The 16,282-nt window shown below is 37.9% G+C and overlaps 1 protein-coding gene across 1 annotated transcript in view; it reads left to right on the top strand.

The window, feature by feature from the left end:
- ATP6AP1 (ATPase H+ transporting accessory protein 1) overlaps nt 1-16,282 on the top strand; it is a 45,807-nt gene that overhangs the window by 23,902 nt on the left and 5,623 nt on the right. Inside the window, exons 7-8 of the mRNA XM_017818253.1 lie at nt 8,543-8,784; nt 9,366-9,419. Coding sequence (XP_017673742.1) covers nt 8,543-8,784; nt 9,366-9,419 — 296 coding nt within the window. The remainder of the gene's footprint in view (nt 1-8,542; nt 8,785-9,365; nt 9,420-16,282) is intronic.

Here is a 16,282-nt window from a genome sequence, read left to right as displayed (position 1 = left end):
TTCCACACTGACAAAATTAATTGAAACTGAAGTCATATATATGTGGATATATAAAGAAAATACAATATGGATTCAGTGTTCTCTGAGAGGCATAAAATGTACAGGTAGAAGTAATTGTGTTGCCAGAGTAAAAAAGATAAAAAAGTAGAATTATTTTAGAGACGAAGTAAAAAACATTACAGGTAGGAAACAAAGGGTAAAAATAAAGGATTAATGTTCACAGTGGGGAGTATTTGCCAGTGGGATTCTATGAGGATTGATGCTGATGCCTGTGCTGTTCAACAGAGTCATTAGTATTGAAAGGGGGATGAAATACAAAGGTGCCAGAGTTTGCTGATGTACTGACAAGTTGTAGAAACCACTCACAGCACTGCATTACTGGGTGATAAAAATACAGATGCAATCCCGTCTGAAAAAAAGTAACACATAAGGAAAGCCTTAAATATTCATATTACACTGTAGTGAGTGGCTGCTATTTCTCAGAAGAGGGATCACAGCGCAAATGTGGGTAGATCTCTTGGAACACCCCAGCAGTCAGCAGTTGGATGAATAGCAAGCAGAGCGTTACCCATCATTTGGAAAGGAGGAGGGCAAAGCAGCAATCGTCAATTAATTCACTAAGCCCTTGGTGAGTCCAAGTCTGCCAGTGGAACAGTGCATGTGGTTCCGGACTCCCATGTCCAAAGGTTACAATAAAGCTATGAGATTAAAATATTTTAGGCAGGAAAAGTGACAATTCAAGAGGGAAATAATAAATAAAACCACCAATACCATGGATGGGCTGAACATGAAATAATTACTCACTGTCTCTGGACAGTATTCATGACTGTCATCACTCACAGATCATAACACAGGAATTCAGGGGCACCAAGTTCCTTTAAAGAAACAAAGTAAACTATTTTTGGATGACAAAAGCACATAGCTTTCAGTAACTAGATAAACTAATGGAAGAAAAATAGGAAGGATGGATGGAAAGAAGATCCTAATACATGTGTTCATTTGAATGCAGCCTTCAGCTCTGAAGGTTTCTAACCCAGAGATTACAGAAATCAAAGAGGGCATCCCAGGACAAGTATTCTTTGTATTTACCCTTATCTTATTTTAGCTGCCAGTTACAATCAGGATCACTGGCTGTGAGCTAGGTGGACCTTTGTTCTCATACAGTTTAGCTGTTCTCATGTCTTGGCAGTGGAAGTTTGGGATATTGACATAGCATTTCTCTGGGACAGGACTGTGAAAAGTAATATGTAACTTATTTAACTAAAGGCAAAGAGCCGGAAGAGGCAGCCAACAGACTAAGCAAAGCTTAGAATCTCACAGAGATTCTAAAGAATCTCACGGACTTTCCTCCTCATGCTCACTTGTTAGGTTGTTGTAGAATTTCCACCTTTGAAAATGAAAATAATTGCCACATCATACAAAAAAAAAACAACAACAAAAACCTGCTGCACATAAATCATTGTTCTGCTGGCAATCAGGAAATCTCTAACGAAAAGTGACTGTCAGCTGGAAATTGGGTAGGTGGCAGCTCAAACTTGGTACAGTCTTCCCTACTTTAAGTGAAACTGGCTGGATTCTCAAGTTCCTTGTGATTAAGCATCTGCAAATTGCCTGGGGGACCTCTGAATCTTTTCACCATTCATTGTTACCAGTGAGCAGAGAGACTTGTGTCTTTGGTGCCATCTCCAGTCACCAAAGCCCATAGGCATGATCTTTTTCAGAGGCAGACATATGTTGCCATTTTGGGCACTTTGGGGAAGCAAAGGGTTAGAAATGGGAAATGATCACATCTACCCAGAGAATCACAGTGTATGTGTATCCTCCAAAGACATCCCTGGGGCTGAAAAGCCAGGAGCTGAGAGATGTGTGGCTGCACAGCTAGGAAGCTTCTGCATGTGGTCAGAGCAGCCTTGCCCTAAATATCTACCTGCAGTACTTCTTGTCTTCCTTCCCTTTGTAGGAAATTAAATTATGACTGTAACAATATTCCTTGGTCCTGATCCACAGTTTTTCTCAGGATCTAAACTTCCATCAGGAGCAACTGATTATGGTTGAGCCAAATTCCCAACCAGGCTTGCCATTACGTGATGTAGAAGCTTGGCTATGGTGTAGGAACAGCAATGAGCATCAAGTTGCTAAACCAGTCCCACAGAAATGCAGGAAGAAAGTTGGTATTTGCTTTCTAAAATGCCTCACCTTATAAATTTCAATTTACCAAAGTCTCATATCAAAGCATCGTGACAAGGATCAGTAGCTGGCAGCCACAGAGGTGACAGTTCCACCTGGATATTATGTCTAAGATAATCTTTGTCTAGACTTTCTGGTGTGGATTTTACTTCTGTCTTACATACATCTTGGATACCTTCTATCTTACAAACACTACTGTCAGAAAAATTAGGTGGAGATTGAGTGCAAGAAAGCAGAGTAGAAGCACCTCTTTATAGATTTTCTGTGAAAAAAATCCATCTTTCTAGATTTATTGGTCTTTACCTTTTGATTCAGTAAAACTCAGAAGAGAGAGCTAGACTCCTCTGGCAAGTTGCTGCAGTGCAAGGTCTGTCTTTCTCTGTTTTCTCCAAAAGAGTTGTCACACACAGAGATGCAGAAAGCAAAGAAAGGTGGTGTCACACCGGATACAGTATTTTTACAGGGAGAATCTGAAAAATATGCAGCTAATTTATTCTGGACAGACCTGAGGAACTGGAGGAATTAAGTGTAATTTTTTAAAGTAAAAGATGTAAAAGTAAATTCCTTGAATTATCAATAAAAATTTGAAGGTAATATGTAATGTTATTTTCTTGTCCACACATCTCTCTTCAAGTTAGGAAAAAAGGGAGACAGGCTCCCCAGTTTTGCAGATTAGTCCTCCAAAGTGCTGCAGGATCAGAATATGAAGTAGAGGAAGGGAGAATTTTAGGGGTCTTCAGATTTTTAATTTGCTGTGACTAGCCTACATCTGGGATAAACAGCGCTGGCAACTCTCCCAGCACTGTGAGTAACACATTTTGGCTCCTATCTGCATTTTTCAATTAGGTAACCCATCAGACCCCATATAACCTCTGTCCAACTCTCATTAAGTATCTGTTTCCTTTTATTGCAGCAGACACTCCTCCATCCTTTTTCACATCTCCCATGGCAACTTGAATTCCACATATGGACATAAGAAAGTGGGGAAAACAACCAGTTGGAAGTGGGTATTCCCCTGGCAGTCTAAAATTATGCAAAATCTGTAGCTTCTTTAATCTCCATGGCAGAATTGCCTGAAATGGCACCAGAAATCTAATGCTAAAACTGGGGAGATTGGCATCAGTAAATATTCCTTGAATCATACATCTGGTAGATTCCTTTCAGAATTAATTCTGTTTTACAGTGCAACTCCTCATACATTTTTTTCTCTTTTGTATATTGCATTGCAAAATCAGATTTACTAAAAAGGTCTGAATGAGTTTTAACACTCTTGAAGATGACCAAGACATTGTTTTCATTGGAATAATTGTGTTTGATTTATTTCTCCTAAATGAAATTTATGGTGGAGAACTAAGTGCTACTCCAGCTTATACACAGTCTGTTTTACTTTCTAAATTCAGGATATTTTTATAGACTAACTCCTGCTCTTTCTGAAGTTAGATGAAGAAGTTTCATATAAAAATCCACTAAAAATTGTAGCAAGAAAATAACAGGAAATGTAATTTTCTTTAGAAAATTGGGACTACTTTGGCATTTATGGATGTGCGTGTTTGTGCCATACATGCAAAAATTCCTTGCCTTATTTTAAGGCCTTTTAAGAAGATTGGTTTCACAAGTGCTGCATCGCACCACCCTCCTCTGCAGTGGATTCTGTTGCTTTCATGGTCACTGCTAACTCACTTGTCTCTGCAAAATGTTTGTGTCACAGAGTACTCATATTTTCTGTAAATCACAGTCAAGAGATCTTTTGTATAGCCCGGTGCTGCTAAAAGACAGGCATGTGAAGAAGCCCATCTGGCCCCTAAGCACGTGAGCTGACACTGTAGATCGTGTTTATGCACGCCATGGCTGAACTGAGCAGCATAAAAAATATTGCAGCTTTATTGTCCCTTCTAAAAGAAGTTCCTGAAGCATTTGGTCATGACTTGGGTACTCTCCACAAGTCATAAAAGTTCTATCATTTATAAGAAAATATTTTATTTTACAGTGAGATCATTATCATTTACTGTAAAGCATACATTCTGACTTGAACATTCATGTCCCAGCCTTGCTTTTCTGAAAAACCCAGGGAGATGTAGAACACCAGGTACAAGCTGAGTGTCACAGTGCCCAAGCCATTTGGCTTTCTCTTAGAAGTATGTGTGCTTGGACAGGGCGTGTGATGTCTGACAGGACATCAGATAATAATGTGAGATAGTAAGGTTGGTCATATATCCTACAAGGCACTAAAATTATGTTAATCATTGTTAGTAAATGATTGCTATTGATGTGATGTACCTCATTTCTGTGTATTCTTTTTCTCCTGCTTTATCCAAATATTAATAAAGATGGAAAATAGACATGAAGAATTCTTCTGGTCAAAATGTCCTGCTATTGACATTTATTCTGATATCTTGGTTAGGCTTACAGTTGCCATACAAATATGTGAAATAAGGCTGGAAGGGACTCTAAAGATCATCCAGTTCCAACCCCCATGCCAGGAGCAGGGACGCTTTCCACTAGACCAGGTTGCTCTAAACCCTGTCCAACCTGGGCTTGAACACTTCCAAGAATGCAGCAACCACAAGTCAGCCTAGAGGAGAATTAAAAACCAAAACCCCTAAAAGATTAGAAATCATAAAAATGTAAACAGTTCACACTTTCAAAAATTGAGATAATTGGTAACTCTTTGCTTAATGTTCTAGATTTTGACAGCTTAAAGCACTGTTATGCTACAGTCTTGCACTGACAGATGAATGAAATAAGTGCAATCAAATACATTCTTTCTACTTGCTGTGTGCATGATTTTATAAACTTGACACTGCAAAGAACATTTTTACAGTTATACCAAATTCTAATATTTGACTTTCAAATTGTTGACCTTTAGCAGTGAGATACAACCAGCCATTGCCTGTACCACAGATTTCCGGTACACTATCCTTCAGAAAAATGGATATGTTAGGACAGGGCATGGTGATACTACCCATAGTGAGGCCATGATGCTACATCAGTTAGAAAACACAGAGGAAAACTGTCCGATTTGTGTGGGAAGAAATCTGAAATGGTAATTTCAGGAAAAGCATTTGTAGTGTGCTGATACTTGGCTGGGATGTGAATGCTGAGTGGCTTCTGATGTGGCACAGCCAAACCCCAGCAAGCAGCATGATCTACCATTCTTCAGTACCCCTGTACTGAGCACTTAGCAGCTTCCTAGTGACATTTTTTAAAGGACACCTTGCAAAAAAAAGATTTTAGTGGTCCCTGTTAAAGCAATTTATGAAAAATTGCTTTAACAGCAAATGCAGGCATACAGTCAGTTTGGTATCCTGTCAATAGAATTGCAGTTGGTACATGATATGTAGATGCAGTTCCAGCTGCTAAACCCAAAATCCAGTTCAGATGACAGGTATTTGAGGTGCTGTGATAGCAGTTACAGTGCCTGCCCTCTCCTGCTGGAACTTTCACCTCAGGATTCAGACCATTACAAGTGGCCCAAAAGGATTCTTTGGCCCCCTCTTTCACAATGTATTTTGAGCTTTGGCCTATACATACATTTCTGAAATATTTCCAGGTTCTTTTCTTCATTTGTGAAAATTAATGCTATTAAGCAATATCTCATTCTTATACTGCACTAAATCCTATGTTAAAATTCATGTGAAATGTGGCTTTTTTCTGCTGTTCGTTACTATTCATCATTTCAGTGAATGAAAGTTTCATTTTCACAGCATTTTGTATTTTTCTCCTATATATTTACAACCACTGGATTTATATTTGTTTTCAATTGTAATTTCAATTACATGAAATGGCCCCAAATCTTTTTTTCTTGTCTCTAGCCATTCTATGTTTGAACAGCCAACAAAACTGTGGCAACAGCAACAAAACAAGTGAATAATTTTGGATGTAAGGTCTGTTTGCTTTGAAAAATATAAGTGTGTTTGTGCATCAGGATGTTGCCAGATCAGCTTCCTTTCTCCTTTCCTAGAGAGATTAATCTGAATTAGAAGGTTTACAAAACATGTCAAAAGGAAGAATTTTGTTCAGGCTACCTCTACTGCAGGTTCAGCTAAGTAATTACAGCATTCAGTTCTGGTTTAGGAAAATGTAAATGACACCCTTTCTTTTCTGTATCTTATTTAATCAGTTCTTGTGGTTGTTCATTGCACATCTGAGATCAAAAATGCCGTTGAGAAATCCAGAGAACAAGATGGTGACTCACACATCCCGCAGCTCAGATTAGGTAAAGATGTAGGGCACACTAAACAACAGAATTAAGTATGGTTTAATGATCAGCAACACTTCCACTATGGATTGTTCCTAAATAATCTAATTTGATGTACAATAACTCAGTGTAAGAATTACCTCACCCACAGGTATGTTAGTAAAATGCACCTCCAGGCTAAAGGGGTGAATATACAGGCAGTGAGTGTTTGGGGGACATTTCTTCAGAGAGCTGATAATTTTGGGCTCCTGTTTAGTGTAGTGATCCGACCTGCCTATAGCTGTGCAAATAAAGACTCTCTGGGCTGCACAGTCCATGGATGCCTATACTGTCATTCACAAATATGAAGGAAACAAAAGCCTTTTTAGGAGTGTTTTTGGGAAGCTGTGTTGCCTCCCTTCTTCAGCATGGGCAAATTCATTAAAACAGATTTAATAATGGAAAGCTAGTGGATTTCTTTGTCCCTGAAACGCCTTCTTCCTGGACAAACATTCTTTTGGTTCATATGCTTTTTCAGAGCCGGAAGGGAATCTCTATGTGAGAACCTCATGACAAAGTACTGGCAGGAGAGCAACAGAAATAAAACCATAGTCTTATGACTGTATTTTAATAGCTTTCTTTTTATTTTAAGGTACTTAAACCTCATCTCCCAAGTTCTCCTAATGACAGTATCCAATGTAGCATTCTTTTCAGCTACTAGTAGGTGTTTTTTTAAGCCTTCTTTAGGCGATAGACGGGGCCCACATAGTGAAGTCAATAGTTAGACAGGATATAATTTAGACTTCAGCTTCTCCCCTCAGTTTGAAATAAAATGATTACATTTCAGGAAAGCCTAAGGAAAGATTAAAAGTTTTATATCAAAACTTGAATATTTTCTTTTGTTGTACCCTCTTTTTTAAAGAAAATGGTATTAATTTAAAATAATGCATGTTCTGATGTATTTGAAAAGAGACTTCTCTGAATTAAAAAGAAATTCATAAAGTATGCATGTAAGGGAGAGGAAGATTGCAGTCTTCACTGGGGCATTTAGTCAAAGGGTTTTAATGTAGCCTATTCTGTTTCATCCATAGAATGAGGGATCTGCAAAGACATGTTACAAATAACAGATGGCCAAGAGCATTTACAGAGCAGCGGTTAAGGTGACAAAATCTTTTGGGGCTCCTCTCCAAAGGCAGGTTATAAAGTGATATTATACCCTCTGTTCCAGACTTGGAAAATGGTCCTTGACTGTCTCTAAACCCATGAAAAGTAGTTCCAGGCAATAGCTCTATGTAATTATTGTTCTAGTAATTCCTGTGATGGCTTTCATTTCTTGTACCCCAAAGTTATACAAGGGTAGAGACCACTTGTAGCATACAAAGTTGTAAAGCTGACATGGGACTTAAAAATATGTGGAATATCCCAGATATGAACAGAGTAAAAAGTGAGGAGTATGACATGAACAGGGTAAAGTTATTGTCTAATAAGGTCAGCTAGTTTTAACTATTGATATCAGTGGGGCTGTTTTACCAAGGATGCTCTGGGCACATTTTTTAAAACATTACGTACTAAAAGGAATTCCTGGAAATCTCCTATAAGCAAATGTGTCTCTTGCAGGAGTTCACCACATCAGCCAAATAGGCATAGGTCTTCTTTTTCCAGAAACCATCAGAAGAGTCTAAACAAAATCATGCTGTAGTTAAGTAGTCTGCTTTCATGCCTGTTAAAATAAGGAGTGCAAAAACTATTACTGTTGTTAAGGGGTGATGGTCTCTGAACTGGTAAGCTAAAATTTTCTCGTGATTTTAGTGCAGAAAAAAACATTCATTTCTTTTAGTATATCCTTCTAGGGGAAAATTAATTCTTTTAATTCTTTTGCCTGTTAGCACTAATGCATACTACTATCTTAAGACAACACTACCAGCATGGTTTTACATTCATTTGCCTAGTATCAGTGGCAGTTGTTTTCACATGTGGACACCTGGCCATGGGAACCTAGGTTAACACTGCCTCATTAGCCTCCACACCGCCAGTTAAATAGACAGACAATAACAAACACTGTGGTTAACTGAGGATTTAAGAAGAATGGGTGCTCATGGTACAGAATGGTGAAGATCAGTGTTCAGTTGATATGAACTATTACAAAGGAGATGAATTGTTAATGTGCTGTTATTCCAGATTTCTAGAAGGACCAATGTGGTGGCAGAATTGAGACGTCAATTAATGGCCACTGATGAAGAAGATGATTTATCATATCCTCCTCTGAATATGACCACTGGAAATTATACATGCATCCTTTTTTATGCTAGTAATTTCAGCCTCAAAGCCAACAGTTCAGTTTTTGTAGATTTGACAAATGCAACATTTGTAACACGGAATGTGGATATTTCTGCCTCTGAGTGCTCAGACAGCAACACAACGTGAGTAGCACAAGAAATTTCATAATACATGTGATTCTGAAAACTAACCAGAAATAATGCAATGTCAAATTAGTGCTAGTTTAATTTTCTTCTTCTACAGCATTCAAAATTTTAAAAAAATTGTGGATATTCTTAAAAGAAAAGAAATAAATCAAGACCACAAAAATTGCTCAGATGCAGCCTATTATTTTCACATTCTTTCCCTCTTGTGCTCCTTACTTCCTTGCTTGTTTATATTTGGTCCAAACAGGTTTCCCTGTGTCTAATCTCACAATCACAGAAATCTACTTGCATTAATGAAATCATAATTTCATTCCCTTGAAGGGGAGTATTGCTAGTTACTAGTTAGTAATTCAACTGGAAGTACATTAATGAAACATAATCTCAGTTTTCCTTTACTTTGAAAATTTGGGTAAACGAAACCCTAGAAATATTTAGTCATATTTTTCTGTGTACTAAACCTTTGCTATATGACTTTTGTAATTGCCTACTGATTTAGAATATTCCCTCCAATTGAAATGTCACAATGATCTAATTAAAGCTGACTACTCTAACATTAAAAATCTGTTTCTTTTCCTTAGACTGTCATTAAAATACACAAAGCCAGTGAATGGAATCAGCAGCCTAGAGATAAGGTAACTTATGATTTTTTTAAATAGATCTTTACAACACCTGTTTGTAAATTAGGAGCAAAAAAAGAGGAAGAGTTAAATAAAAATGGTTTTGAATTTATTGTTTTCTCTTCTGAGGAGTTAGGGTGCAGGAGAACAATATTGTAGTCTTTATATAGAAAATATATTAATATATTCAGATAAAGTTCTGAAAAAATATTGTAGGCAAAAATCCATACTGTATGTTACTGGTATATGCAGCATCCTGTTTTACTAAAAGATCAGTCCATGATCCTGTCTCAGATAAATCTAACTGTGATTTGTAAAATATTCTAGAGAGTGAAGTCTACTTGCATGTCCAGGGCTGTATTTAGTCCTAGTGTGGATTGCCAGTGCACTCTATTAGTGCTAGCTTGTGGTTAATGAAGGTGCAAAAAATCTTAATTTTTCTTGCCCATGGGTGATCACAAGACAATGTTTCTCCTACCATGAGAAGAGGGAAGAAAAGCAAGGGAATGGGAAGACTTGTGAAGAAAAATCAAAGGGAGAATCATAGAATCATTTGGGTTGAAAAATACCTTTAGGATCATTGAGTCCAATGTTTAACCCAGTGCTGCCAAGTCAACGACTAAACCATGTCCCTAAGTGCCACATCTACATGGATTTTAAACATCTCCCGGGATGTTGACTCAACCACTTCCCTGGGTAACCTGTTCCAAGGCTTGACAACCCTTTCGCTGAAAAAATTTTTCCTAATATCCAACCTAAAGCTCCCTGGTGCAATTTGAGGCCATTTCCTCTTGTCCTGTGGCTTACTTGGGAAAATAAACTGACTCCCACCTCACTACAACCTCCTGTCAGGTAACTGTGGAGAGCGATAATGTCTCCCTTCAGCCTCCTTTTCTCCAGGCTAAACAACTCGGCTCCCTCAGCCCTTCCTTAAAAGACTTGTGCTCCAGCCCCTTCACCAGCCTCATTGCCCTTCTCTGGACTCACTCCAGCAGCTCCGTGTCTTTCTTGTAGTGAGGGGCCTAAAACTGAACAGTGGATTTGAGATGTGAACTCATCAGTGCCGAGTACAGGAGGACAATCACTGTCCCGGTCCTGCTGGCCACACTATTTCTGATACAAGCCAGGATGCCTTTGGCCTGCTTGGCCACCTGGACATTCTGCTGACTCATGTTCAGCCGACTGTCAACCAGCACCCCCAAGTCCTTTTCCACTGGGCAGCTTTCCAGGTGCTCTGTCCCCAGCCTGTAGCTCTGCATGGGGTTGTTGTGACTCAAGTGCTGGACATGGCACTTGGCCTCACTGAGGCCACTCATCCAGTGGATCCAATGGATCCGACCTGTCCAGATCCCTCTGCAGAGCCTTCCTACCCTCCAGCAGATCAACACTCCCACCCAACTTAGTGTCATCTGCAATCTTACTAAGGGTGCCCTCAGTCCCCTTGTCCAAATAACTGATAAAGATATTAAGCAGAACTTGCCCCAACACTGAGCCCTGGGGAACACTAGCTGTGACTGCCTGCCAGCTGGATTTAACTTCATTCACTGCCACTCTGAGAATTCACAGATGTTGTTCTCACTAGTGGATTCTATGGATGAGGAAAGCATCTGCTAGTGTTTGCATGCTGTCATTTAGCTGCTGGTAAAGAAATTCTTTCCTCAGCAGCAGGAACAACCATAAAGGATTACTTTCTTAAGCTCTGGCAAAGATAATGTGGCCTGCTCTTTTCATTTTGGTACCTCAGTTAGTTATTTAAAATTATTTGGGAAGGATTTGACCAGGGAACTTGCACTGAATTAAATTTCTGTATATCAGATTATGAACTGGATATTTGCTTGGGCAGCAAGACACATGACTTTTGCCATCTAAAATGCTTTTCACATTTTGAATAAGGGAAATTGAAATCCAAGGAAACCAAAGAGAGGAAAATAAAGTAATAATGAGGGAGATAACAAAACCTTGAACAACGTATTGGTAAAAGAGCCAAAGAGGCACATGACATTAAAATTATAAGATTGAATGAATAAATACCATTATTTACACTGAGACAGAAGGACATTCTACATTTAGGTAAAAGAATCTCCAGAACTTGTGTTGAGGAGAGTCAGTGATTTGTTTCAAGTTGTATTTGGAGTGCATAGAGACACTTATAGTCACTATCAGAGACCATGGCAGACATGCATTGTTATTTAACATCTCTCCTTCAAGCATCTGCAGCCTTGTGAAAGAACATAGTGTACAGATAAGACTGCTGTTAGTATAGTATTTTTTTACTTTTTTGACTGTTGTAGTTAGCTGTGTACAGGATTCTTGAGAACTGTCCTTGGTGATGGTGTCAAGCATGCCTTGGTTTCAATACTGTAGATTATCAAAGGGACATGTATTTCCATAAACACCCCGGGGAATTAAGTAAATATTTTCCTTGGGTCTCATTCCAAAAATACTGTTCTAAAACCAAGTCTCTGTGCAAGTTGTGTTTTTCCTTTTACTGTAAGTCTCAAGATATCACCCTCTCTGATGCTGCCCTGGTGCATTTCTGTCTATTCGTTGCTGTTCCTGTCCCACTCTCATAGAGCCAGACTCTCCAAAACAGTGCTCTGTGTTTTCATTCTGCATCTTTGCTCATCCTAATACAGGAGCTGCTCTCCTAAAATCTCTTTCTGTATGAATGAATGTGGTTGTTTTCTACATTTCTCCTGAATGTGACATCCTCAGCATAATACCATGGTTTCTAGTAAAATTACAGTTCCAAGAAAATAATATGAATCATAAAGCATCCTATGGAGCATGACCCTGTGCTTCAAAACTAGTTAACTGCTAGATCTTAAAGGTGTTGTCTTCTTTAAAGTAGTCAATAGTACTACAGACCAGAATCTTTTGGCAGTCAAAACATTTATCTTAGATTTTGTTTTCTGAAGCAGGTGTAAGAATATCAAATGTGATGTTAGTGCACATATATGGACTTAATGAGGGTTATTCAGATTTATGTTTAGTCATCATTATAAAAACTTATAATTTTAATTAATTATTGGACAAAAACTTTAATGTGGTCATGAATCTGAGGTGTACCTGAAGAGAAGAAATTTAAAGCAATTCTGCAAACAGACCTACTGTAATTTAAAAGAGAATACCAGTACAAAAGCTGAATGATTCATGTTTTCTCTCTTTTTGAGGAATCTTTTTTATATTCTTTGAACCTGTTTTAGTAAAGGTGAAACACTCATAAAGTTTCTCTTGACCTTTGCTTCTACTTGAACATACCGAAATGCAAAAACAGCCCTTGAAACTGGAATAAAAAATTCAGGCTCCACAATAGGTGAGGACTTGAAAAGAGAGCTCAGGTAAAGTCCTGAGTGTTGTCATGCCCAGCAAGTAATATTAGCATAGGCTGGCTGTGTTTTGCAGAAGATTTTGATTTATTCCATGCAGTCATGTGTGATCCAGGTTTTTAATAGGCCCTCAGGGCATTTAGACACAATTTTTTATGGGTGACACAGGTGCTTAGCAATAAAAAATGGAATAGAGAAAGAATGTAGGGGGTAGCTTCTGGAGTTGTTTTCAGAGTAGCCATTGCTTGGACATTCATCGTGCATTGACCTGCATGTGATTGTTTCTTTATTGTTTTTTTCCCCCTCTGTCCTTAACTTATTGAGCTGTCCTTGTCTTTACCCACAAATTTCCTCAGTTTTGCTGTTTCTAATCTCCCCTCACCATCCAGTTGAGGATGAGAAGTAAGGGAAAAGCTATATGGGTGCTTGACTACTGGCTTGTCTCAACCCACAGCACCTCAGAAGCCTTTATAAATTAAAAATAGTACTAAAGACTCACCTGATTATTTGTGCTGCTTTCTGTTGGATTTTCACTTGATTTATGAGACAATGGTGTCATTTTAGGCCTCTATTGGCTACCATAATACACTATTGTATGCTATATAATGCAAATAATAAGATATACTCAACAGAACCAAAGCAAGCCATTGATTTTTTTTTCATGATTCAGTAACACTTTATTCACTCTGTGTATCATGTTTAGCATGTCTCTTGTCAAGGGCTTCTAAAATCTATAGAGATACTGTACAACCTCTGCTTTCCCCTTCTGGTAAACTTTGATTACATTTGTTGTTCAAGATTATACCTTAGTAAGATTATGATCTGCCTTAATAAACAGAACACAAGCAGGGCAAAGAGGTGGAAAGGAACAGAGCTTAGAGCCATAACTGCATTTTTTCGACTTATAAAGGCCATTTTTTTAGGTGTAGGAGAGCATCCCTTGAAGACAGAAAGTGACTCCAGAGAGGATCATGTTCAAGTAGCTCAAATTATTCTTCAATAAAAGAGGCTCTAACTTCATCACCATGAGCCAGATCCAGAACCTGCCCCCATTACCAACACCAGCCTACCCCCATGTACTGAGCAGCTGGTCACATCCTACCTGCTCCTAGCAGCTGCAATAGCTGCTTCATCCTGTGCAAACAGTTGTCACCTCCCTCTCCCTCTCTTTAGTGAGAACTACAGTCCCACTCATCCTCCTGCACTTGCCGCTGAGAGGTGAGCTGTTAGGGAGCGGTTGTAGAGTGTCATGATAGTGTTAGAAAAGTAAACTATTGCTGCAGCAGGAGTGGGAGCTGTAGGTTTTTTGCTGGAAGAAGCATCATCTCAGCTCTCTCATAAACTGATATCCAGCTGTTCAATCATTTGTCTGTCATTTTCTCTGGGAAAAAAGTGTTGAAGTGGATGGAAGTGCAGAGCATTAGTATTTTCCACACTTACATATTTTTGTTCATAGAATGTAAAGAATAGAATTGATGCAAACCACACATTTTAAAGTCTTTTACCTAACAGTTGTGTTTCTTTCTGAATCTTTAAAACAGTAGTAATTCTAGCTATCTTCCTTTTCAGGAATATCTCTGCTTGTAATGATTAGCCATATGAGATGTGATCAGTAACAGGTGGTGGCAGAGTTCATATATTTATCTGGCACAAAGGGAGCCTGGCCCATGACCAGGAAATTTTGTGCCACCGTACATAAAGTACATGATGTCTCTAATATACATAATTGTCTCTAATGTTTAATGCAAACATAACATCCTATAAAAGCCAAGGTATTTTCAGTTCTGAAGATAAAGCCTTTGTTCTCTCTCCCTTTCTTGTCATTCATTTGCTGTAATGTGCTCTTTCTATTCGTTATCTGCTCATCTGAGAAAATATTAAACTAAATGAAGCAAATCTATAGATTTTTGTTGCTTGTCTTTTTTTTTTTAATTTAATGAGTCATAGTTAAATCAGTTATCAGTTAAGTGCATGCTTGTTGGAGGCTATTCACTATCAGTTGTTTGAAAAAATGCTGAGGATAAAAGCCTATATTAGTAAGTCAACCATGTTCAACTAGTTTATGAAATAGAATGTTAATTCTCATAAGTCTGCAAGATAACATAACATCTTAGTCTTTGATGCAATGTGAAGACAGTGTTCTCTTGGAGAATGCATGGCCTTATAAAACTTGTTTGTTCATATGGTAAGTTTACAAGCAATTGCCTTGTTTACCACTTTTCTCATCCTCTCGGCAAAAGCACAGACCACATCCAGCACCTGTGGTTAGCATAAACATTTAAGGTTATAACTGTGTTTATAACTGGCTTTCAGCTAGTGCCTGTAGCATTGCTACAGGGACACCATGGAAATTCTTTTCAGATTGTACTGTATATCAGAAAAAGATTCCTTTCTTCTAGCAATTAATATCAAGTTTAATACATGTTTTAATTTTATAACTCTATAACAATAGAATTTTGTCCATAAGTATTTGTGAATGTGTACTAGATGATTTTTTTTTTCTTTGTCACTGATGCTTGCAGCTGAATGTTGCGTGGATAGACCTGTTTAGACTTAAAAAGTAAGGAATGCCATAAGAAAAAACATCCTTTTCTTGGTTTAATGACACTTTGAGTTCTAGGATTCCTTCTGAACATTTTGAAACTCTTGAGATTTTTGAAGTTACATGAATCAAAAGCCACAGATTATTAATAAAATAAAAAAAAAGGTAAAAAAAAGAAAGGTTTCAATTACTGTAGTAACCCAACCTGACAAGATTTGTGTTTAGACTCTGTGTTTTGTGGATGATATGATACTGAAAGTAACTAATTTGAACAAACAAGTAACATTCTACAATGGAGAATATTCTTTCTATATATACATATACCCTATATATACAGATGCCCTATACAATATAAAATAGCCTACATTATGCCCCATTTATAGATGAATGCTTGTTTTTTCAAACCTATCATTATTGCATCTAGGGTATTACCTGAAATTTAAAAGTCAATATACAGTGTTACCCATGGGGGATAGACATATTAGAATATTTCATTTAGTAACAGGTATCATTTATTGCTAAAAAGATTCCTTTTCTAAATCCTTTGTGCTTACCAATAGTCAAAACAAATCATTGGCAAACTGTGTAGGGGAATACATGTGTAGACCAAGTAGGGATAAAGTATTAAGCAACATACAATAAGAAGAAAGGTTTATCATTTCCTTATGAGATAACTTGAATGCCTAGAACTGGATAAAAAGTGGTAAAGACTGGGACATAGTCCTGATCTGTAAAGGATTGGGTTGTACTTCTGGATGTTCTCAATCATTTCTGTTTCAGAACATTTGAGAGGTGTTCAGATAGTATTGGTAATAACATACATATAAATTCCATCATTATAAACTATTGGAAACTGCTACAATACCACACATACACAGATGTTTTCAAAATGAGGAATATTTATTTGTGCCTAACCTACTACAAATTGTGAAACTAGAGCTGACAAAACCCTCCCCACCCTCCAGTGAGAGAAAACACTGTCTTCTATGTCAAACTCAGACCTTTGC

This window comes from Lepidothrix coronata, unplaced genomic scaffold (assembly GCF_001604755.1).
Source record: "Lepidothrix coronata isolate B3197 unplaced genomic scaffold, Lepidothrix_coronata-1.0 Scaffold66, whole genome shotgun sequence".
Lineage (NCBI taxonomy): Eukaryota > Metazoa > Chordata > Aves > Passeriformes > Pipridae > Lepidothrix > Lepidothrix coronata.
The sequence above is the reverse complement of the archived record's forward strand: the minus strand, read 5'-3'. Positions and strand labels throughout refer to the sequence as shown.